The 23,395-nt window shown below is 39.0% G+C and overlaps 1 protein-coding gene across 5 annotated transcripts in view; it reads left to right on the forward strand.

The window, feature by feature from the left end:
* The first annotated feature begins 5,646 nt into the window (after positions 1-5,646).
* The window catches only part of CFAP58 (cilia and flagella associated protein 58), a 57,602-nt gene continuing 39,853 nt past the window's right edge, over positions 5,647-23,395 (forward strand). For all 5 annotated transcript variants that reach the window (XR_011001477.1, XM_068198002.1, XM_068198004.1 and 2 more), the window contains exons 1-9: positions 5,647-5,756; positions 7,149-7,430; positions 12,285-12,421; positions 14,182-14,338; positions 16,363-16,557; positions 18,693-18,830; positions 20,923-21,082; positions 21,315-21,397; positions 22,536-22,727. Coding sequence is in view for 4 of the 5 variants with exons in the window: in XM_068198002.1 (XP_068054103.1) it covers positions 5,748-5,756; positions 7,149-7,430; positions 12,285-12,421; positions 14,182-14,338; positions 16,363-16,557; positions 18,693-18,830; positions 20,923-21,082; positions 21,315-21,397; positions 22,536-22,727 (1,353 nt within the window). In the remaining variant the exon portion in view is untranslated. The remainder of the gene's footprint in view (positions 5,757-7,148; positions 7,431-12,284; positions 12,422-14,181; positions 14,339-16,362; positions 16,558-18,692; positions 18,831-20,922; positions 21,083-21,314; positions 21,398-22,535; positions 22,728-23,395) is intronic.

Below are 23,395 nucleotides of genomic sequence, written 5' to 3' on the forward strand. Positions count from 1 at the left end.
ACCATCAATAGTTCCTTAAACTATTAGAAACAGTAAATAAAAAAAAAATCAAAGAATACTGGAGACAACTTCCAGCCTGGAGTACACAGAGGGATTACATTAACACTTCACACAGAGAAAGCAGGAGTGATAATCTTGCACTTGTCAGGCCTTGCTGGGGCCCACCCTTGTGTAAGCCTGAAGGAGACTGCAGCAGGACAGTGCTTTAGCAGGCATAGCAGGAGCAGATCAAGGGGAGAAGGGAGTGGGGGGCTTCCACCCATGGACATTTCACACCTCATCCATATCATGGAAGGACATGTGCAGGGAGATGGGATCACCTCCTCACAGCTCACCATATGGTGTCCTCATCTAACCCCCTACACCTGACCTTATAAACATCTTACATCTCTGTGATTTCTCCACCTTTCTCTGGGTACTAGGATTTTTTCTAATAGCCTCTTCCTTCCAGAGGAGTCAGGTGCCAAATACTGAAAGGTTGCTGACAAATTTTTCATCTAGGGAAAGACTTGGTGGCTGAGAATTAAAAGGCTGAAAAATAAAATGTGAGTGGAACAAGAATATGATATTAGGGTCTGGATTCTGCTGCTGGAACCAAAATGCTGTTGGAAAGCTAATGAGCACACAATGACTCTATATATATTTGAAACTCATTTTTAAATAGACCCAAATGTTCCTGATTGGGAAGACAGCCATGGGTCAGAACTGGTAAGCAGGTAATTGAAATCATTGACTGAAAAAACTTCAGAGCTCTGCAGGGCCAAGTGTAGTTGTGTTACTTTGTAGGCTTTCCTTTATAGCCTCTCCAGTGATTAATGATGCTGGGTAACAGGATGGGAGGGGCTACTTATATCAGACCATTCCTTCACATATGTAGGAAGAAAAGTCCCCCCATCTCACTTTCTAAAGCTGAAGGCCAGACTTGTAGCATAAACCATAATACTGGTGATGGTAGGAGCCCACAGTGGGCAGTGATGGTCATGGGGATCTGCAGAGCATTGCTTCTATCCAGCAGTCTTGGAGAATTCCTGTGTTTATCTTGGAGGAGGGTAGAAGAGAGGAATTTTCTAACAAGCATGGCACGCCATAGTAATCCCAATTGCAGAACTGGGAGGAAAAACTGGGATGGAAAACTGTTCTGCAGTTTCAAACCATACTGGGGAATAGCAAGTTCAACTTCGTTCCAGGATTATTGAATTAATTTTAGTTATTTTCCATAACTCATCTATTTTATTTTTTATGTAGAACATAAAAATGTAATTGTACATTATACACAGACCACTTGTCAGCTTTAGCTTCTCAGAAGTAACCAAGGTCTTTATTTGGGTGTTTCTATTAAGTGAAACATTGCTACGATTTAACTTATGAAAATGGTAATGTTTCCTCTCTTGAGATCAGTAGCTCAACTCTAGTGCCAAACATGATCAAAGGTTACTGTTATTTGAGATCTGTTGCATCATCTTTATGAACAAATTAGAAAGTCTCAATCCAATTTAAACTGAACAACCGTTCTTGTTATAAAACTATCATTAAGTTTGATAGTAACAGGTGGAGAGGACATTAAAAAAAGAATATAGTAAAAATATCAGTTAGATAATTAAGTAATTGAGAACTATATAGCATTTCCTTTTCACCGGAAAAAAGGGAGCATTTTCAGTAAGCTTTTGTTCCTTTTAATACTGCAAGACTGATGTAACTCTGAGAAGGCAATCTGGTTTGCAGGGTACGTCCCAGGATGTCAGCCCACTGACAGTGCCTGAAGCATCTCTGCTCTTTGGGGCCATGAGGCTCCGCTGGATTTCCATCCTGCTGGGGAAATTACAAGACTTGCAGTTAGATTAAGTAATATTTATGTAACATATTTGTAATGAACGACAAACGGTAATTTAATATTAGCAAATCGGTAGATAAATTTTGCTTTCCTTAGCGGTAATGTTCCATTGATGATGTTATCTGACTAAACGGAGCAAAACCGAATTGAAATGCAGAGCCTCATGCAGGAGCACGTGTTCACCCCGCATTCCATGCCGGCTATTTCGGGATGTTTGTACCCCGTGCCTGGGGTCGGCAGCGCGGTGCGGCTCCGTTCAGCGGACACGGCCGTGGTGCGGTGCTGCCGCCTCCCGATGCCTCCGGACAGCAGCGCGATTGGGAGGAAGCAGCTCAACCCCGCGCTTTCCTTCAGCAGTTCATCCTCTCCTTACAAGGTTCCTTTCACACTTTCCAGAAGACACGCACTGTCACGGTCCCTGTCCCAAATGGCTTGCGTTCTCCTGGGTCATCTTATGATGAGATTTTACTTTATTATTTATATCTCTTCAGCAGCCTATAAACCCTTACATTCAGGAAGTAATGGCTTATCATTTTCACGCTACTACAGTTTAAAACATATCTTAAATTAACTGAACAAGGGTTGTGACCTCAAATAAATCAGTGAGCAAATATTTTTTCTCTAGTCGCCTTTTCTGCATGCACATCAACACACCCCACTGATGTAAAACTCCCTTTTATGCAGCTGGTGAGACAAGTGATTCTTCTTATTTACCATAAAGTGCATGTGTCTCTTGAACAGAGACATTAAGGGAAATAACAATTTTTTTCAATTAACTGAAACTTTCTTGGTCTGGCTTGTCCTTGCTATTAATGGAGATTTATTTGTTTTTATTTAAGGTATTTTTTTTTCTTCTGTGGCTATTGGAGTTTTTTGCTCTTATTAGCAGAAAGGTTTTTGCAGAGCTGGGGACATATGCTCCTCTTAAAAGGGAGAGTTAAAAAGTGATCCCACTTGAGGAGCTCCACCTTGTCCAGAGGTTCTCTCTATGACATGAGTACATAATTTATAGCCATGACAGTCACAGCACCATTGCAGGAGGGCATGTGGTTATTTACACTTCACTGATGAATCTCAAGCACATGGAATTTTAAGTGGCTGGTCCTGTGCTAAAGTAAATTCTTGCTAAGTTCAGAAACCCAGGTGTCCCCTTGAGTGTCAGTGCAGCTCCTTGTTTGTGAAGCTGTTGAGGCATTCTCTTGTCGTTCATATAATTTGTTGCAGAATTAATCCAATGTGAATATTTGCGTCTTCACAGTCACACAGATTTGTGTCCTGGTTGCACTTATGTGCTATGAGTTGTGATGTTTTAAGGCTTTTTTTAAAAAATGGGCTTTTGCATGCGTTATCATGGACTCCCTAACACTTACCCCCCCATGTCTGCACTGCAGTTAGAGATGTGGCTGCCACGAGGGTGAACTTGCAGAACTTGGGTGAATTTTGCTCCAATGGAAGTTGTCATGAAGGCCAGTCTATAGAGTCACATTCACACAGTCTCAGAGGACACAGATCATGAGGGGTTTGAATAACATAAGAGTAGAATCACAGAATAGTTTGAGTTGGGAGGGGCTTTAAAGGTCTTCTAGTCCAAGCCCATGCAGTGAACAGGGCATTTTCAACCAGACCAGGAAGCTCATGGGAATGTCTTAATAAATGGGTATAATTTGTAGACACAGTTATGCTGTTTCCTTCATGCACAAACATAAACCTGAAGCCCAAAGGTGACTATCTCCCTTTCACTCCTGTTTTGTTTTTAAAGACATAAGAAACAGTATTAAAAATGTCAAAGTTATATACCTGAGATGTAAATTGGAGGGCCTTTTTTTGTTCATCATATAATATTATTTTTTAAAATTCTGAGCATGTCTCCTTCCTCCAGCAGTATTTTGCTTACAAAATTTAAATCGCATCATTTGGTATTTCATTACATGTGCAGTTGTTTTGTGTTAAAGGTCTAGAAGTTTGGTCCTCTTGAGAACTGAAATCCTAGAATCAAGGAATTTATCATAATCATCTTCCCTGTAATCTTATTATGTAAGAAACATCAGTACAAAAGAAAATGAGGAAAAAGGGGAGTACAAAACTCAGAAAAGGAACTTTATTGATTTTTTTTATTAGAAGTGTGCATTGAAATGATTGAATGTTTCAGTGTATAGAGTATTTTGTAAATTAAGTCACACATAAAAAGAATACATTATAAAATGTGTATTATTCTCCAGTTCTAATGGTAAAATCAGACCATTTGAAAGCATCCATTTGAAACTGCCTATTTTGCCACGTAATCAGTAAAATGAAGTGCTACAATTCAGGCTTCATTAAACCAGCAAGAGAGAAAGTTTCCCGTCATCATTATTTGTTTCAAGTGGTACTTTAAAGTCCTAACCAACATCCATGCTGCTAGGGATTGTATACATGGTACAGTACATTCCCTGCCCTAAAAAGCTATCAGATGGAACAATTTGTGTGCTTAGAGAGATAAACCCCACCATTTCAGGGGTTAGCTGGGAGTGGAGAGAATAGCAGCAACTGATCCTTGAGCCGCTGTCCTGCCTCCCCTTTTCCTGCACCATGGGTTGTGCCAAAACATCCACATGTACAGACAGGCTACTGTGAATAGTTGGGTACGATGATATTCTGCCAGCCTGACAGAAGTCAAGCTCCAAATGCCATTTGGCATGTAGTGACAGGACAAGAGGAAATGGCCTTTAGCTGAAGGAGGGTAGGTTTAGACCAGATTTTAGGAAGAAATTCTTTACTGTGAGGGTGATGAGGCACTGAAACAGGTTGCCCAGAGAAGCTGTGGATGCCCCATCCCGGGAAGTGTTCCAGCCCAGGCTGGATGGAGCTCTGAGCAACCTGGGGTAGTGGAAGGTGTCCTTCCTCATGGCAATGGGGTCGAAATGACATGATCTTTAAGGTCCCTTCCTACCCAATGTATTCTGTGGTTCCATGATTTGTGCCCCTAAACTCCACAAATCCCTGTTTATTGCCTTCCACAGGACCCTGCCTTGGGTGGACTCAGTACAAGAAAGACAAGGAGCTACTGGAAAGGGTCCACAAAGATGATGATGGGTCTGGAACATCTCTTGTATGATGAGAGACTGCAGGAGCTGGGCCTGTTCAGGCTGAGAGAACAAAGACTGAGAGGGGATCTCATCAATGCACGTAAATGTCTCAAAGGCAGGTGCCAAGAGGATGGTGCCAGGCTCTTTTCAGTGATGCCCAGCGACAGGATGAGGAGCAATGCTCATAAACTAAACCACAAGACATTCCACTTCAACATGGAGAAGTAATTCTTTCCATAAAGCGTGGCAATGCACTGGAACAGGCTGCCCAGGGAGGTCGTGAGGTCTCCCTCTGTGGAAGCATTCAATACCCACCTGGAGACATTCCTGCGTCACCTGCTCTGGGTGACCGTGCCCTGGCAGGGCGGTAGGACTGCATGATCACCAGAGGCCCGTCCAACCCCAACAATTCCGGGTCTGAGCTGGCCCTCCCTGCGGCCGCGCTCAGCTGCTCTGCTCCGGGAGCCTTTTGGGCCAGAGGGGAAACATTCCTCGGTGTCCTTGGTTAAAATCCCCGACGCTGACCTTCAGCAGCAAGACGGACGCACAGTTTTTGGAGGACAAGTCACCCTTCGGCAGCGGGGTGACCGGGCCATCCCTGGACGCGGCCGCCGCTGGGCCCGGGCTGACGGTGCACGGGCCCAGCGCGGCCCCGCCCGCAGCCGCCGCTGTTGCTACGATACCGCAGCGGCGTTGGCTGCGAGCGGCGGCCTCGGCACCGCCGCGGGCCCGGGCTGCCACCGCCCCGGCACCGGCACCGGCACCGCCCCAGCACCGCCCCAGCACCGGCACCGCCCCGGCACCGGCACCGACCGTCTGCACCGAGCCCGCCACCTCCACCCGACGGCAGCATGGCTGAGGTAACCTGTAACCTGTAACCTGCCCCTCCCTTCCCTTCCTGTCCCCTGGACAGGACGAAGGCTGCACCTCAGGAAAAGCCCAACAACATCACCCGTGTACCATCTGTAGCCATATATCCTGCTATGTGTCACCTGTGTGAGCGAGCTCAGTTCGGTCTTGTGCTGAAAGTAGGAGCAATCAGGCTACTTGTACCCAGGCAGTCGTAACTCTTCAATTTTAGGAGCAGCTGCTACATACAAGATCGTGAGTGTGATTCCCACCCTGCCTCCCCCCTCATTACTGCTCGTCTTTTAATTCTATTTACAATCACAAACACGAACAAGATCAAGACTGAAGTACCTGAAGGGAGCCTACAAGAGAGCTGGAGAGGGACTTTTCACAAGAGCATGTAGTGGGGACAGGACAGGACAGAGGGGAGCAGGTTCAAACTGAGAGTAGGTTTAGATTGGAGATTTGGAGAAAATGCTTTACTGTGAGGGTAGTGAGAAACTGGCACAGGTTGCCCAGAGAAGTTGCAGATAGCCCATCCCTGGAAGGATGGTTGGATGGAGCTCTGGGCAACATGGTCTAGTGGAAGGTCCATGGCAGGGAGTTGGAATGAGATGATCTTTAAGGCCCCTTCCAACCCAAACCATTTTGTGAGTCTGTGGTTTGGAGAGAAGGATGAAATGAGAAGAAAGCCGTGAGTCCCAGAGCAGGTTTGAAGGAGGGACACACAAGTTTCAGCTCACAGCTCAGATCATTCTTTGATGCTGGCCGGAGCGTGGGCTGCGATGTTAAAGTTGCCCTTGAGGTTTTCCTGCTGACAGGAGAGCTGCTTCCCTATCCTAGTGAGACCACCTCAGAGGTGCATTTGCAAGGATTTGGCATCAGAACTGAGCTAGATGAAAAATGTCTTCTGTCTAAGGTTTAACAGTAGAATTTCCCACAGCGGAACGGCTGGATTGTGTTGGCATTACTGGAGCTTTGAGACGTGCTTGTCTGCATGTCTCTGGTACTATCTGAATAGAAATCATAAACTAATCAGACTTTAGAGGGTAGAGAACTGGGCAGAATTAGGGCTAAAATACTGGGTTTCCTGAGTGGTTGATGCATTATTCAAACACTATCACAATTATGGTATTTTATAGACTTGCCTTTAAAGCAGTCATGGGACTCAATTATTAGAACTCTGGCTGGTAAAGCACAAGTTATTTCAGTAAAATGGGGGAGATATGTTTGAAAAATAGCCTAGAACATGCATATTATATGTTAGCAGAAGCACTGTTAGTACAGAAAATTTTGTCATGATTTCTTAGTAGCTGTGATACACTCAGTATATTACTTTTTTTGTATTCTGGGGTCATAAGTGAGATGTTGAATTCTTCCTGTTTGTTGATTATTTCACTCAGGAAGAGTCTGACAAACCATATCTAGAAGAAAGTGCCTTTGAAGCACTGGAAAAAGACTCCCAAGAATTCATCAGTATACTGAACAGAGATGAAGCTCTGGAAAAATTCCGTGTTGAATATGAGAAGCTCCTTGCTATTATGAAGAAGTCTCGTGAAAATGAAAAACATCTCATGGAGAAATGCAGGAAGCTGAGTGCTGAGCTTGTGGAGAAGTCATCTAAAGTAGCTGTGCTCACCAAACTCACTCATGATGATGAGGAAACTATATCATCATTGAAGTCGGTAAAGTTTTGAATAGAATGAATTATGGTCTGAAATTGTTAATGGAAAACATGGTAATAAGAAAAGCACCTGTAAGAACACTTGATTTTGTGTAGAGAACTAGCTGGAGGAATAAGCATAGAGCTGGCATCTCCAGTTTTTTAACCTCTGCTTTGCTTTGTTTGCTCAGCCTGGTATATTTACAGGTTTCAGTCAATTTCTGTGTTTATTTGCACTAAACCAACTCCGTCAGCTTTCAAGTACTTACTAATAGTTTTTGTTTAAGCATTCCCTCTGTAAAATGGCACATTTTCAACTTAATGTACTGTTTTTGATTCATTATGACTTTTGAAGGACTGCTTGGATGTTAACTATTGCCAGAACATAAAAAAAAATCTACTTTTTCTTGAAGTATGGATTTTAGGCCAGGGAAGTGACAACTTATGTAAATAAATGTTTCACAGTGCTTTTGAAAAGGAATCCTAGATAGCATTTCAGTGTGATTTCACCAATTTACTCTGATGTGTTGTTTGTTATTATTGATTTAAAATCTGTCAAATCAAAGTGCTTGGCTCACTAAAAAAAGTTGATGTTTTTAGGCTTACAGTGAATTTCAGTGTCATAAACCTAAAGCTGCCAAGTGATCATAAGACTGTATGTGGAATTTCTTCATTCTGGTGGTTTAAAAACTTAGCTTTGTGATACCTAGATAGGCTTTAATTTAGCACTTATTTGGGAAACCTCCATGCCTTACAGTAAAGTATTTTGTTCCAGTAAAATAAAGTCAGTGTAGCAATCCAGAGTGATTTTTGAGCACTAAAATAGAAGTTCTTTGAAATGAAGTTTCTTGTCCTTAGAATTATGAAGAAAATACATTCAAAGTAAATATAAATAGCAGCACTGTCATCCCATGGCCGTGGCTTACAAACCCGTGGTACTGCCCAAAGCCTCTTCAAGGAGGAGGAAAAGCATGGAAAATCATGTTGATTTTCACTGCTGCTAATCAAAACCTGGTATCTGAACATCAGGAACCACGATGATCCTTACAATTTCCTTTTTGCTATTACATGGCAGTACTCTGTGTGTGAACCGTAGGAGAGGTGATCCTTCAAGACGTTCCCAAACTTAGGAGACGTCTTGGTAACATCATAAAACTGAGGAGTGGAAATGCTGGGAAAACAAGAGCCTTTCCAATTTCAGCAGCTAATTTTAAGCTCAAGCAGGATATGACTGAACCATACCGCCTACTATTGAACCCATTAAGTGATTTTCTAGAGACAAAGCTGCTTTACAATATGATCCTGCTAGAAATGATGTGCAATGCACAACATGGGACATTTCATTTCTAGAGGTGTGCTGTGAGCCAACTATACAGCTGATACTTTTTCAGTTTGGTTGTAAGGAATAGTCTTTCTCTTAAAAGTTCAGGAATTATTTGGATATTGTTTAAAATGTTCATGTCTTGTTTGAGATTTTGCTTGGTAAACCCTTTATATTCTGTGTTATTCTTCTTTCTGAAGGAAAGTTCTATTAGAGTTGTAATATTTCACTACAATTTTGTTAGCATTCAAAGTGTTTCCCATGTATCCGAGCTATGTGTTGAAGGAAGTACAAGTGCTAAAGTAGCCAAGATTATATTCTTCAGTGCTAAATTAAACAAACAATCTGTCCCACAATTTAATTATTTATAAACCATAAAAGAATCCTGATGGGGCTGTTCTTGTAAACATGGAACAGTTGCTGTAAAATTGGAACAGTTGCTCCAAATTAAGACCCTACATCTTGGTGACTTGATGGGTCATTAGGGTAGGAAATAAAAGTTGCAGAAGAAAAATTTTTCTCCATGTGAAGCCTGTTTGCATTCAGTAGGGTTTGTTTGGGGCAGGGGTTAAGCACACAGATCAGTGGCTGGTAGGATGTGGGTCAGTGTTAACTGTCAGGTGGCAGTTAAAGGATCTGTTTTGTAGTTTTAATAAACAGGACATAACAATCTGCTTTTCACAGTCATATCAAAGGAGCAAAGGGCCAAGCTAATCATGAAGGGAATTAAATTCTATTTTTCATGGCTAGGGACACTGATCCATGAGTCTGCACTGGAAGAAGAATTTATAGGAGCTTGTGCTGCTCTGCTTGAAATTACCAAATTTTCAATTTCCAGGCATATAAATCCAATATAATAAGAAAATGTTTCATTAATTCTCAGTTTCTGAGCAATGAAACTGATGTGATCTTTTGGGGTATTTGATGAAAGTAAAGTAAACCAGTCACACTTCGTTAAGTTCTGCTTTACAAGTTTCAGAGTTCAGTACTTCTCCAAAGATTTTTGAATGATTCTAACAGCAAACATCCAGTGTAGTTCCTTTAATTATGCAGCAGACTGCCATGCATTACCTACCTATCTTGTCCTGCAATTACCCCGTGTTGCTGACACACTGCAATCTTTCACACTGAATAACAATGTGAATATTTCTTCTATGAAGACTTCCATCGTCAAAATTTTGCTCCTTTTTACTTCTGAAAATAACAGATCTATTGATCTGCTCTTACAGCAGAAGACACAACCAAGGAGCAGCTGCAATGAAGCTCAATTTTGATGATGCTGAAGTCTGTAGAAAATTCTTGTTTAGATTTTGTTTATTAGTGTGGCCATCACCCGTGTCTTCTTACTTTATTGATAAAAATTGGTATTATCAATACAAATTCAATGCAATAGCTTTTACACCCCAAAGATAAAGTTCAAAAAGCTCAACTTAGCATGACCTGAAGTCAGTGCTTATCTGAATGGCCTCATTGACTTCAAGAGATCACTTTTGCAAATACTTATCAGAACAAAATACTCTCGGAAGCCACTAAAGCCTTTTAGAGGCTTATTGATTTTATTCACCAGTCCTATTCCCCAAAACTCCAATCGTAATGATATAATTCACCAATTTTAATCACAGTCTAATCAGCCAGCAGGAAGCTCTGATGTAAGTAATCAGCTTTAATCTAATTTTCAATTTGCATTTTTCTAGAGAAAGGATGGTTACCTCTTACAGGTTGACAAATCTGAAACACATTTATTTAGAGTTATATTTTATGCTTTTCTGCTAGTCAACATGATACACTGTGTCTTCATGCCATTATTTCAGCCCAACATGCATTTATTTAAATTTCAGAATTTAGCATTTTTGTGTAAGATATTAATGAATGAAGAACTTGTAATTTATTAGATAATACTTAATGCTTTATGTACGATCATTGCTGCATTGAATGGAAATTATAACTCAAAATGCATGACAAAAAATTGATTTTATCTATAAAACTGTTTAAAAATGCTTAATACATAAGTGAAAAAGCATATTTTTTGGGCTAATTTTTGAACTATGTAATTTATTAAGTAATGAAAATACTGTTTGTAGGTAGTGAGTTTAATTGACTGTAATTTCAGAATTTCTGAGAAGGGAAAGCCCATTGTTTACCTCTTTATTAGTATGTGTGGAAAAAAAGGAAGAACAAAAATTCCTGATCTTTATGTTTCAGATGGTTACTCAAATTCGGATATGCTGAGCTATTTGAATAAATAAAATGGAAATGTATTCCCTCTGCAGTTTGAAGAGGCTACAGATGTTGTATTTTGTGTTATCTTTCAGCAAAATCTGGTAGCCTGTTACTTCTGCTGGTTCTATAATTTGAGTTTTTAATTCAGGCAGTAAACAGCTAAATATTATGTATATTTGATTTTTAAGGGTTCCATAAGTATATTAACAATATAACATAGCTGTCATAATTTAGCGTTTAACATTAAATAGGGCTTTTTTTTTTTTTAGAAACAGAGATGTCAATTACAATAAAAAGCTTCTGCAAACAATTTGATATAAATTAAATTATTTTATTTTCTTCCTTGTGGAGATGATTTCTAAAGTATTTTTTCCTGCCCCAATTTCATGTGATGCAAATAGGCGTTGAAAGGGATATTGTGTCCTGATATAATGATGCTTCTATTTGGTTGTCCTTGGGGAGACCCTAAAGCTAATGTAGAACTGCACAGCCACACGTGGGGTCTAAATCTGTACAAGTTCATGAAGTCCTCTGCTAGGAGCCAGCTGAGAAAAGAGCATCATGCTGTGATTTGAAGCTCAGGGACTTCTAGTGTAAAAGTAGTATCTTCATGATTTACTGAAACTTCAGGAACTTTCCTTCCAGTCCAGTCACTTGCTGAATTTCTGCATTTTTTTTTTAGCACAGGATTCCAGAAATGGTAGGAGCTTCATTTGAACCTGGCAAGGAATACGCTCTTTTTTTTTTTTTTTTATTCATAAGGGTCTGATTCAAGGGAGAGAGATGCAGAAGAAGTTATAAAATGAAGTGAATTCTTCTCTCCTATTATGTTTGTGGGTATCAAACCCTAGGCTTGTGAGAGGCATACAAATACGTCATTTAAGTAACTCCATGTGCTAAAATTTGGTGTAAGAATTGTGCCTTGTCTAAAAACTAGTTAAAATCAAATTACACTAAGTCCTCACAGATGAAAACGAACAAAGAGGAAGAAAATCTGAGTAACATCTTTTTCTCATCCAAATCAAATTGGATGCTCATTGTCCTAACAGCTAACAGGAATTTTACAGACATGAGTTATAGATGATACCTCTGTGGGCACCGAATTGTTAGTAAATTTTTACTGATATTGGTGGTACTCATGTGACCAAAGCCTCACAGAGTCTATGCCCTCAGCCAAAACAAAAGATACCAAGTGAAGGGGAATGTCGTGAACCTAATCATGAAAAGGCACAAAAATCTATTTTCTCAACTAAGCAAAGTGCAAGGCAATTTTTAATTTGTGGTTATTTTAAAACACAATTTAATTTATGTAATTATTTTCCATTTAATTTCTAGGAGCTTGAAAAGGCCTGGAAAATGGTGGATAAAGCCTATGAAAGGGAACAGAAAACTAAGGAAACAATTAATTCACTGAAAAATGAAATTTCACGCCTAAACAATTTAATGAAGGAAAGAGCAGGACATGAGTACAAGTAAGTTTTCCTCAGGGAGAGGGAAAGCCTGATCTGATTTTCTATCATTCTATATCTTGTTTAGCCATGTAGACACAGTGGAAAACATAGATATTTTCTGTCTTTTACTTTTCTCATGAGTACACATTTATTTGTCTGTGTGTTCATGCAGTGAGCATGTACAGAATCAGGCTCTGACTGAGTTCATTCATTATTGGATTAAGCTGAAAGATCAAATAAAATGAATACTATGCACTTTCTCAGTATGTGTCATATTGTTTTATCTGACAAACTCTTCAGCATACTTTGAGAATAGGATCCTGTCAACATTTTTACATTTCACAGCAGCAAGGTCAAGTAGATAAATCAGGAAGGCAGAACTCTTGATTTCTCTTCTGTTCCTAGCTTTGTTGTAGGGCTTTACCACTATCTGTGTTCTTGTTTGTATTTTATACCCTTTCAAGATTATGTTTTGGTTTTTTTTAACCAAACACACATAGAGGGACCTAGTCTGAGATGGAGCCTCTAAGCCACTGCATTGTGCACATAATAATCATCCTCTGGAGCTGTTCAGAAGCTCTCCAGAACCTACTGTTTGTAGTATCAGGTCCTCAGAGACTGCTTATGCTGTTACATGAAGTTAAACTCAAAGATAAGATTAAGTGTTTTGACCCTATGGCCTGTGCACTTTCTACTGAAATTGCAGGTGGTTCGCCTGTTTGATTATAGCTTGAAATTTTCACGCTGTTTAAGGTATTTATTTATAATATGCATGCAGGATACATGCATGCATGCAAGTATGGGACATACTTGTCTCTCTGCACTCTCTGTGTATCCAGGCTGCAAAAACAGGAGGCCTTCACTGTCATCAGACATTTCCCCCTCCAAGGAGTGTGCCAGAACATAACCCACCCGGGTCCATGACAAATCCACAAATTCACCTTTTGTCCCTGACACCTTCTGGACCTGTTTAACAGCTTTCCTTGGATCTAAAACCTTGGTAATTCAACCTCTCCTAGTATAACTCTTAAAGTCTTCTCTGTCTAGCTGCTTTTTGCATTTTCCTGCAAGAGCCAGGAGCTGTTACTTTGCCAACACCTCACTCCTGTTCTCTACTCTTCCCAGGCTGCTGAAACCTGCCAGCTTACAATTTCTTCTTGGAGTTCCCTCTGTATTGCCCTCCAGTTACGTGCTTAAATACCCTGTCCCGTGACAAGGCCACGAGACCAAGTAACTCCTTTGCAGATTACAGCCTTGAAAACCAATAATCTTTTAGAACAATTAGACTGCTCTTAAAGACTGAGCTTGAACCCACAGCTTGGACTTCCTTTCATATTGTAAATGTGTCAAAACAGAGTCAGTTTTTATTTTTATATTATGTGACTGTAAGACATAACCTAGTTAAGTGTCCAGTCAGGTGAGGTGCAGAGAGACAGGTTACAACAATGTAACATTTTTGGTCCCTGACTAGTTTTGTAGTGGATATAGAAGAGGGATTTTTTTTTCCCTGTTACCTTTCTGGGAGATGGAAGGTTTATTCAGACCCATCAGGATGTGATACAACATGAAGGAGTTTTGACTTGGCTGATGGTCACTCTGTTCACAGTAGATAAAGCATATAATTCAGTTGACCATCAGTCTTCATACAGAGGAGTTTATTTTTTATAAATGAAATGGAAAAAAAATTAAACTCCTCTTTTTCACAAAAGGCTTTCTCTGGCATAGGAGGAAGAAGAGAAATAGCCTGTGACACTGCTTGACTATTATTTCCTTTCTTCCAGTGTTGAGGATTTGCTAAGACTTCAAGAAGAGGTAACAGAAGAGCGAGATCAACTGTTGTCAGAAGTTGTGAAGCTACGTCAAAGTCTAACTGAGATCGCAGAGCAGCAGCAGGAAACAGAAAAGGCAAAAAATGAAGCAGAGCAATCCGTTTTGCAGGTCTGTACTAATCATCAGATGGTGATTTTAGGCTTTGTCCTGAGTCTTTCTCCACACTTGCAATTCATCCCCAGGGACTAGGAGGCTACCACCTGTTCTTTCACATCTGAAACATTTTCAGGAGTGCTCTGAGTGGACTCTGCTGTGAATGACTTTTTATATTTTTCTGTAGTCCTAGGCTATGTACTTTGCAAAGTGTATGGTTACGTTGTACAGCATTTGGTGCTTCCACAGCTTCCCAATACCCCAATGAAGCTAGGGCTGTTTTTTGTGAATTGTAATAATCTTTAATACTGAAGAAATGGGATGTTTTCTATATTGTAAATCCTTATGCCTCAAAAGAGACACTTAGAACATTGACCTGGAATGGAGATTCTTGGTCCCTTGCTGTTGGCAGTGGTTGCCATATTATGAGATACCATCATTTTAAAGAATGTATCAAAATCTGACATAAAAATAATGAAGTTATTTTGTCTCCTCTTCTTTATGGGAAGCTTTTTCCAGATTCTTACTTTTTTCATGTACCTCCTACTTTCTTCTTTACTCTGATTCTGGATTACTGTTTTTCCACTTAAATTTTTCATCACACAGTTGTCTGTAGAGAGCAGTCATACACCATCTCTGCTTTACATGAATTTAGGCCTTCTGTTTTTCTGACCATCTGAGTAGACAGTTGTTCTTTGTGATCAATATGTATGGCTTTCTTGAAATGTATAGAGCAGCTAGAGATAGAGAAGGCTGAGGATCAGTGGAATAGCCACTGAATGGAAAGTAGAAAAAGATGGAAGATGGGACACAGAACTCTGATATATCAAATATATAAGCATAATAATGAGAAATGAAAGAATTAAAGCAGAATATAAATAGGGACTGGAGCAAGACACCCAGAGAAAGGAAGAATAGAAAATCACACTTAAACAAAGAACAGAGAAGACGTAGAAGAAGCATTTAGCTTTCAGTTTTTTATAAATCACGAATAGGAAAGTAATGATCAGTCTAGGTTTCATGCACAGAAATTGTTTCTATTTATAAAGCAGATGACTGGTAATGTACAAGAAGAGAATATAAAATCTTTGTTTTTCTGACAGCATTGTGGGCATGAGAGAAGAGTCAAAACTTGTTGAATCTTGGCAGCCTTAATCTTCTGATACTCACTTCATCAACCCTTAAATTTACAGAATTGTTACAGCATTGTAATCACCTCCCATTCTCCCAGTATGAAATTATTCTCTACTTCGGAGTGCTTAAATGACAATGTCTCTTTGAAGATCCTGTTGAAGACCCTGTTAGTTCTGGCAACTTTTCATCTGTGGGCTCAGAGGGGGAGGAATCCTTAAGCAAAGAATATCTTTCAATTGCTGGTCCCTGGCTGAACTGAATATTTCCATATGGATCAGCCCCCTGTGTCTCCTCTCTGCTGATTCTGCTCCATCAAATTTTTGTGGAGGGAGAGAGCAGGAGTCACAAGACAGTCTATTAAATATGAGAAAATTTTCCTCTTTCAGAGTTCCCACATAGGAACTTTGAGAGTAGAAAGATTGAGACCAGTTGTGAAAATGAACATCTCTCTCCTTTAATATCCATGTAGTAAGTGTTTCTGCTAATCAGAGAGAATAATAAAAAGAAGAAAAATCATTGCAATACAAAATCAAACCCCAATTAATTTTAATAATGCATTCAGAAAGTACCGCTTCGGAAGTAACTTGTAACAGTAAAGACATTTATGCCACTGCATCTCCAGAAGAATGCTTTTATGTTTGGACTGTGTCATGCCCTTCTGTCTGGGTGAACTGACTGGTCTTTAACAAATTTTTGTCATCAATAAATAGGGCCCTCATGCAGAATATTTTGTTCAACCATTAGAAAACATAATTACTTCTGAGAAGATCTGGCATACAGTGGTGGTTGCAGTAATATAGAAGCTCTTGTTTTTAAAATCAAGCATAATCAGAGAAGTGAGAGGACTTGTTTTTCTGATTAAAAGGCAGCAGAATTTAAAAATGTTTTCTTCTCTATTATTATAGCTTCAGCAAGACATCCAGCTGCGTCAAAGCGAGGAATTCCGAGAGGCACGAAAGAAGGAAAGAATGGAGACTGAGCTGAAAAATCTTCTAGCTGAAATGGATAACAAGCAAGCTGAAGTCCAGAAGTTACAGCAACAAATAGAGAACGACAAAGAGGAACAACTGAAAATAGAAAATAATCTTAGAGAGCAGAAGGTAGGGCACAGGGCACACTGTATTCATCAGGTCTAAGATTAGAGTAAAATCTGTAATTAAGAATAAAATGGATTTTCCTGAAAGGAGTGCAAGGAGATTAAGGTAATAATTTTTAATAAGCATTTATTTTCATATAAATATTAATTTACTAATAAATAAGTATGTAAAGCTTGTTGAAAGATTTCAGATTTCTCACAGAAGTTGGTAGTGGATCGCAATGATATTGTTCATCTTGAAAAATCACAGCAAATGAGACATGGTCTATGAAGAACATGGATGATCTATAGGAGCAGGAGACTGCCAGGCTGGACTTCTGACTATATTGCCAGCTTTGCTATTGACTGTGTCTAGTGGCATTGGTAAAATAATTTTACCTCCATCCCCTTCCTTCTTCTTTTTCACAATAATTTTTATCTGCCTCTCAAGGCTGTGAAAGGGCAAGGAACTGTCTTCATAAACCTTTTTGATTGATTTTCCTCATTCTGTTTCTAAAAACTTTATCTGGACATGTCCTAACATAGTGTTCTGCAAGAGTGTGAATTTTCAGGTTTTCAGTCCATTTCCCCTGATTTTGAGAAACTCTCAGAGAAGCAATTTCAGTAAATGGCAGGGGAGATCTCATCACTGTAAACCAGTCCTACCTCAGGGGAAACTTCCTTGTGAGTCGTGTGTATCTTGTAAATTTATAACTCTTATGGCTTTTTCTTCCCTTCTGGTCCCTGAATTTGAGAAGGTTGAGGTCTCTGCCAATTTTTAGTCAACACAAAATCTTAATAAAATACTCAAAAAAGAGATCAAGAGAAGACTTGATTAATTCTCTGAATATCACTGATTTAATGCAGCTTTTGAGGGCAGCTCCACCATCTGCCATGACAATCACATTGTATACTCAATTCCTCATTCTGTTCCATTCTTCCTCCTTTTTACAGTCTCTTTCAGCCTTTCAAAATGTAGATTTTAGGGACATTCAATTATCCAAACTATCCTGGAAACCAAGAGTTCACATAAGGTGCTGTGTGTGGGCTAATTAACCAGACTTCTGCATTTTCTTCCTTGCCTGTGCTGGCTTGAAGGTGTCTGTAAATGCCCTAAATGGTCTTTTGCTTGAAGTCTGTCCAAAACACAGGCTATCCATCTCTGTAAGGGTCAGGGTAGAAATCTTCAAAAGAAGGTAAGACAGCTATTGCAATTTCATCAGGTTATTGTCTCAATTCAGTTGTAGTTCTTGTGATGCCTCCTATTCTTTTATTCTTCTTTTATAAGAAATTCTAATGAAATACCCTTTCTCGCATGACATTGAAAATGGTTTGATACAGCTGCTATAGGCTTTATCCCACCCCTGTCCAAGACTCAATAAATAGTTGCCTGAAACAGTGTTATCCTGACATTTGCAATATAAAAAGGAGTATTCCTTGTTTTTACACTAAATTTTACTTCTCTTCCTTTAATTTTTTTAAAGGCGCAATGTATATTGACTTCATCAGGAGTGAAAAATATGATGGTTATTCTGTCCTCATTTTTATATGTAGTATCTGCAGGGAAGTTTCCATTGAGCAGAAGATAAATCTGGTAGCTCCAGTATTGAAATAAATGTTCTGTATAGAAACCACAAAACCACCCCAAAACCATATGTTTAACTGAAGACAAATTAAATAGCAGAATGCTTTGTCCTAGTCTCAGCAAACCATGTACCCAGAGAAATGTTATCAGCACATTAATGTAGGATGCTTGCTCATAAAACAGAGCTTCCCTGCCCTCTGCTGATTGGAGTGATTTGAATCTCATACTCAGTTTCAGTAATTATAGGTAGCAAGCTCTATTATGTGATGGTTGCCAAATGCCTAACAAGAAATATCTATTTACTGCCTGCAATAAACACCTGCTAAGCTTCCAGAAAAAAAAATTACACTGGATCTGTTGTTCATTAGAAATTATGATTTCTCCATGTCATTATGACAATGCATCATATTTAGTAATATTAGTAATTTCATCAACAGTGAAGGCTGGTTTTTAAGCAGGCAACATTCTGCCGCAGCTGTTGTCTCCTGGGTAGCAGGAAGGTTCAGTCTTCAGGTGTATGTAGGTATTGTGATGAGATTTAGAAGAATTAATAGGATTGTTCTTTAATCTAACAGATCTTGAATGAAAAAGCTGGTAAGGAACTTGAGCAATTGAAGATGAAATATCAAAAGCTCACACAAGAGAGTGAGCAGCAGAGTGCAATGCTTGATGATGTGATGAAGGACATCGGTCAGAAGACGGCACAACTGAAAGTAAGTTCCATAAGGTGCATCCTACCAGCTGTATCATTCCAATGAAATCTTACCACCTGGGATAGGGATTACTTCAGTTCTTGTCCTGATAGTTCCCCATGGGTAGTTTTGGAGGAAACATGAGTAGTTTTAAGGACTAGATCTGGCTGATGCTAGATGCCATTCTTTCTATGGCAGATAGTCCCCAACCCTCTCATCTGACAATGTAGCACCTGTTCTCCTGGAGGAGTTGTTTCATAAAACACATGAACCAAAATATTCAACACATCCTGTTCATAAAGGATGGGTGGTCACAAACATGAGATCTCTTTTCAATCCTGAGATCTTCAAATAAGAGGAATTATTTTCTTGCAATGATTAACGTAATTTGAATTTTGCCAAAATCCATTGAAAAATGGTTATAAATTATAACAATGGTGTCCTGGATAGTTTCCACTGAAGGCAATTGCTTTCAACACTAAAATGTCTTCCCCCTCAGTATTAGTTGAGAAAGTTAAATATAAGTAACTAAGATCGTTTACTTTCAGTTCAAAAGGGTTTTTTTTGCCTGACTTCACATTACTTAACAGTCATTTTATACAACTCAGAAGCAGATGAGTTTCTGTTAAGGAAGAATTAAAGGATTCCTGCATATTCTTTTTAGGATATTTTGAGAGCACTTGACAAAGGTTAATGTATAGATGTTGAATGCTATTATGCTATTTACTGTATCTTGCATTTTGTGTCACCATTGGGGTTAAAACATTAAACATTAGAAAATTCAGGTAGAAAATAATTATCTTCTTGAGTTTTATTGAGTATAACTAATTCACCTGAATAAAAAGCTTGTTTGCTTGTTAGTCTGATAGAAACTAACCTCTGACAGATTAAAAGCTCATTTCACAACTAATACAACATAGATTATTCTGATTTGAATCCCTAATGGAGGGTGATAGGAGCTTTCTTTCTATTGTATTATATTAGTCAAACTGAAGGCTGTTTTTCTTACTTATTTGAAAAACAAATTACTGTCTTTTCCAGGTTATCCAGTTTTATCATTACCAATGCCATCATTGTTTAAAACTTTACAAATATGACTTACATCTGGGACTTTAGAGTGTCGGAGGATTTTGATCATATGATCTTATCCTGATTTCAGGAAAAGTTGATGGAACTTTCAGAGTCATGCTCAAGGACTTCTGGGAACAAAAAAATAGAAGATACTGCCCAGTTAGTAGTTAAGCCACCTGCAAAAGGTTAAGGGCCCTAGTCATGATCTGGAGTGCAGTTTTGGAAGGGATTGTGCCTGCAATACCATCCTGCAGTGTGCTGTGTCCTGGGCAATGTGAATTGTCAAGCTACTCTTGAACCTCTTGAAGCTTATTGTCAGTAAGAACTGAGGAGATTCCCATTCTCCCAGATGATGCTTCATAGCAGGATTCCCCTTCTAACAGAATCAGTGTCTGAGGCTGTAAGTGGAACGCTGTAGTCTCTGATGGCTGTGAAACCTAGCAGTGGTGCTGAATTATACAAAGTTATGCTTACTTCTTAAAAGGAAAAAGACTGATTGCTGTTGAGATTATTGGCTATGTTTCCCAGTAACCAATTATGCATTATTTTGATTATTTTTTCCTCTATTGTATAGCAAATGAGACAGACTCTGGATTTTGCTTTTTCTATAAAGCCATAGGTTATAAAAGGGATGGGGATAACACATACCTACTATTTAGGGACATGCAATCAGACCACACTACAGTTATCTTTCTCATCACAATCACTGTGCCTAGTACTTCAAATGAAAATAGAGCTGCCTGTTTTTAATCTACTGGACTAATTGTGTAGTGCTGTGTGAGGTTTGCAGCTTGAGGTTCTTTGTTGATCCACTTCAGCTTTGAAGTGTAAGATTTGATTATAATTTTCTTTTCCCAAGTTGGCTTTCTTTAAATTATTTTAAATATTTTTCAATTAACTAATTATCTTTCTGCAGCTGACCCACAGCACTTATATGTTTTCTTCCTGAGTTTCATGGATTAAGTGTTCACCAAATAAAAAAGCATTTTCTTCTTTCTTTTGTGGATCCTTTCTCTCCCCTTTCCTTGTTGCTATTCTGTAGGAGATACAGGATGAAGCAGCTCAGATGAGCCTTGAAATTTCAAAACTGAGCAAAATGAGAGATGTTCTCCAGAATAAGCTGCGTACTGCAGAGGAACACAAGGTTGATGTAGAACATGAAAAAAGCATGCTAAAAAATCAAATAATCAGACTGGAGAAAGGTAGGTGCCTAAGAGATAGGTGGATCTGTTTTCTGAGTTCTTTCAAGTTATTCTAGGTACCCAAATAAGCATTAGCATCAGCTAATGCATAGGCTTGTAAAACCTGTTCAAAACTACTTGAACTGGTTATGTAATGTCAAGGCTTAAAAAAAAGTCCACTAAATGGTTTCTGCATTTTTAACAGCTGTACAATTTGAACCCAGAATTCACTGACTTTCCTCTTTTTCTCTAGAGTTGGAGACAGGCAAAAAGCAGGCAGAGACTGACAAGAGAGCCATAGATGGGCTTGTGAGGGAAAGGGATATGCTAAACCAGGTGAGTTTGCATTGGTCATGTTGATAAGCCTCACAGCTTGAGAATGAAATGCCTGTAGCTTAAACATTCACAGCAACACAGAAATGTAGAACACATAATGTTAAGTTAAAGCCTTCAGATTTCCTTAGGCAGATGTACAAACTACTTCTTTTCTGTGCACTGAAATAGTGTTAGTATCCATAAATACACAGAAGATTTCCAAGTTTTAATGTATAAACCATCAGGGAGTTCAAACTGCAAACCCATTATTTGGTATCCAAAGAGTTTGCTATATCTGTGTTTTTACACTCTGTATCTTATGAAGTTTAGTACTAATCTAGGCAAACTAAGTGTTTGCTAATAGAAGAACAACCAGAGTGTTGATACACTGTGTAGCAGCTTGGCAGGCTGTTTGAGTAGCAATCCTTGCTTTTAGATCTGTTTCTCATACTGATTGTTTCCCGTCAGCCCAAGGTTCTTGTACTGCAGTATAGAATCTCATGTTCATGGGCAGTTCTGAAATGTTATCTACTAAATTCAGTGCTAAAAGATTATTTCTGATGTGCCTTATTTGGTGTAGATTCACTGTCCTGTGTCTTGAATCTAGCAGAGGCTCTGATTTGACAGGTAACAAATATTTGTTTTGTATAGGGAAGGAAATTTTAAAGTGGGACTAGGAGGCTGATTTTGTAAAGATGATATGTTGATGTTTTCTGTTTAATCTTTATGCAAAATATCAAAGCAAGCTTGGTTAATTTCAAGCTTGAACTTTCTATTGAAGACATGAGAAAGAAGTGTATTTGGCTTTATTATTGATGTTACTGACTATTGGCAAGCTTTACAATCAAAATGTGTTAAAGCTGGTAAGGATTTTCCAGTCATTACTTATATCCACTTGTAAACAATCCTGTCAATTTTATTTTTGTAATTCAGACACTAGTGTTCTAACTTGAAATCAGAAAAAGGTCTATTTGGCACCTGTGCTAGAGATTTTGTTTTTTAAATCAGATTTAAGGTTCAAGTATTTCAACAAAACAATTAGATACGGAATAATAGCATTGAAAAGTCCATAATCCACTTTGACAGTGGCATGCTTTTGTCATAGTGGTGACAGTGTTGCATTTTCAGCTCAAGACTCAGTATTTTTTGTTCCCTTTAGGACTTGATAAAGGCTGCAAATGCTACTCAGAAGCAGATAGATTTGGTGAAGCTCCATGAACAGTCAAAACAGAACTTGGAGTCAGAAATCCAAAATTATAAGATTGAAGCTCAGAAACAAAGGAAGATTATTTACCAGTTGGAGAAGGAGAGAGAGCGTTTCATCAAGGAAATGAGTGAGCTCAAAGAGAAGGTAGGAGCAGCTCTTTGTGCAAGGGGTTCTTTCCTGTCTTACTTTCAGAACTGTGAAGATGATACATTAATTTTCCTAATATGCCAGTGGGAGAAAGCTTGGATTGGTGGTCTTCGTACAATGTACAAATATTTCTTGCTGTCAGTGCTTGTTGCCTGCTACTGCTTCAGCTCTCTCTAGGGAAACCTTATCAATGAGAGAGAGACTTGTTAATTCTGTGAGAGACTTGGAGTCCAGCCATGTATTGCTCTTATTCCGCAATCAGTTGTGAAATGAAGCTAGGGCTGGAATTCAGACCAAGACCTCTTGACTTATACACGAGTCCCACAGTTGAAACTCTCATATGCAGTTGGAAGTTATACTTTGATTGCCCTTTCTTATCTGCAAAGGACCTTATCTTGCATATGACTACTGTCCTAAAATCGAGGCCAGTGAGACCTGACAGTGCTCGACATCTTTGTAAGGTACTTAACATTTTGAAGGCTTACATGTATGTGAAAACATCTCAGCATGTTCAAGATAGATTGCAAGACAAGTTTTCCAGGAGCAGCTGCAGAGAAATACTGCATAAAATTTGTGTTTCCTGCTGCCCATTATTATGTATAACTTTATTCCTGATGAATTAAAATCAGGAACATGTTTTTAACATGTTCCATTAGTTGCTGAGT

The sequence above is a fragment of the Anomalospiza imberbis genome, chromosome 8, assembly GCF_031753505.1.
Source record: "Anomalospiza imberbis isolate Cuckoo-Finch-1a 21T00152 chromosome 8, ASM3175350v1, whole genome shotgun sequence".
In the NCBI taxonomy this organism is placed as follows: Eukaryota; Metazoa; Chordata; class Aves; order Passeriformes; family Viduidae; genus Anomalospiza; species Anomalospiza imberbis.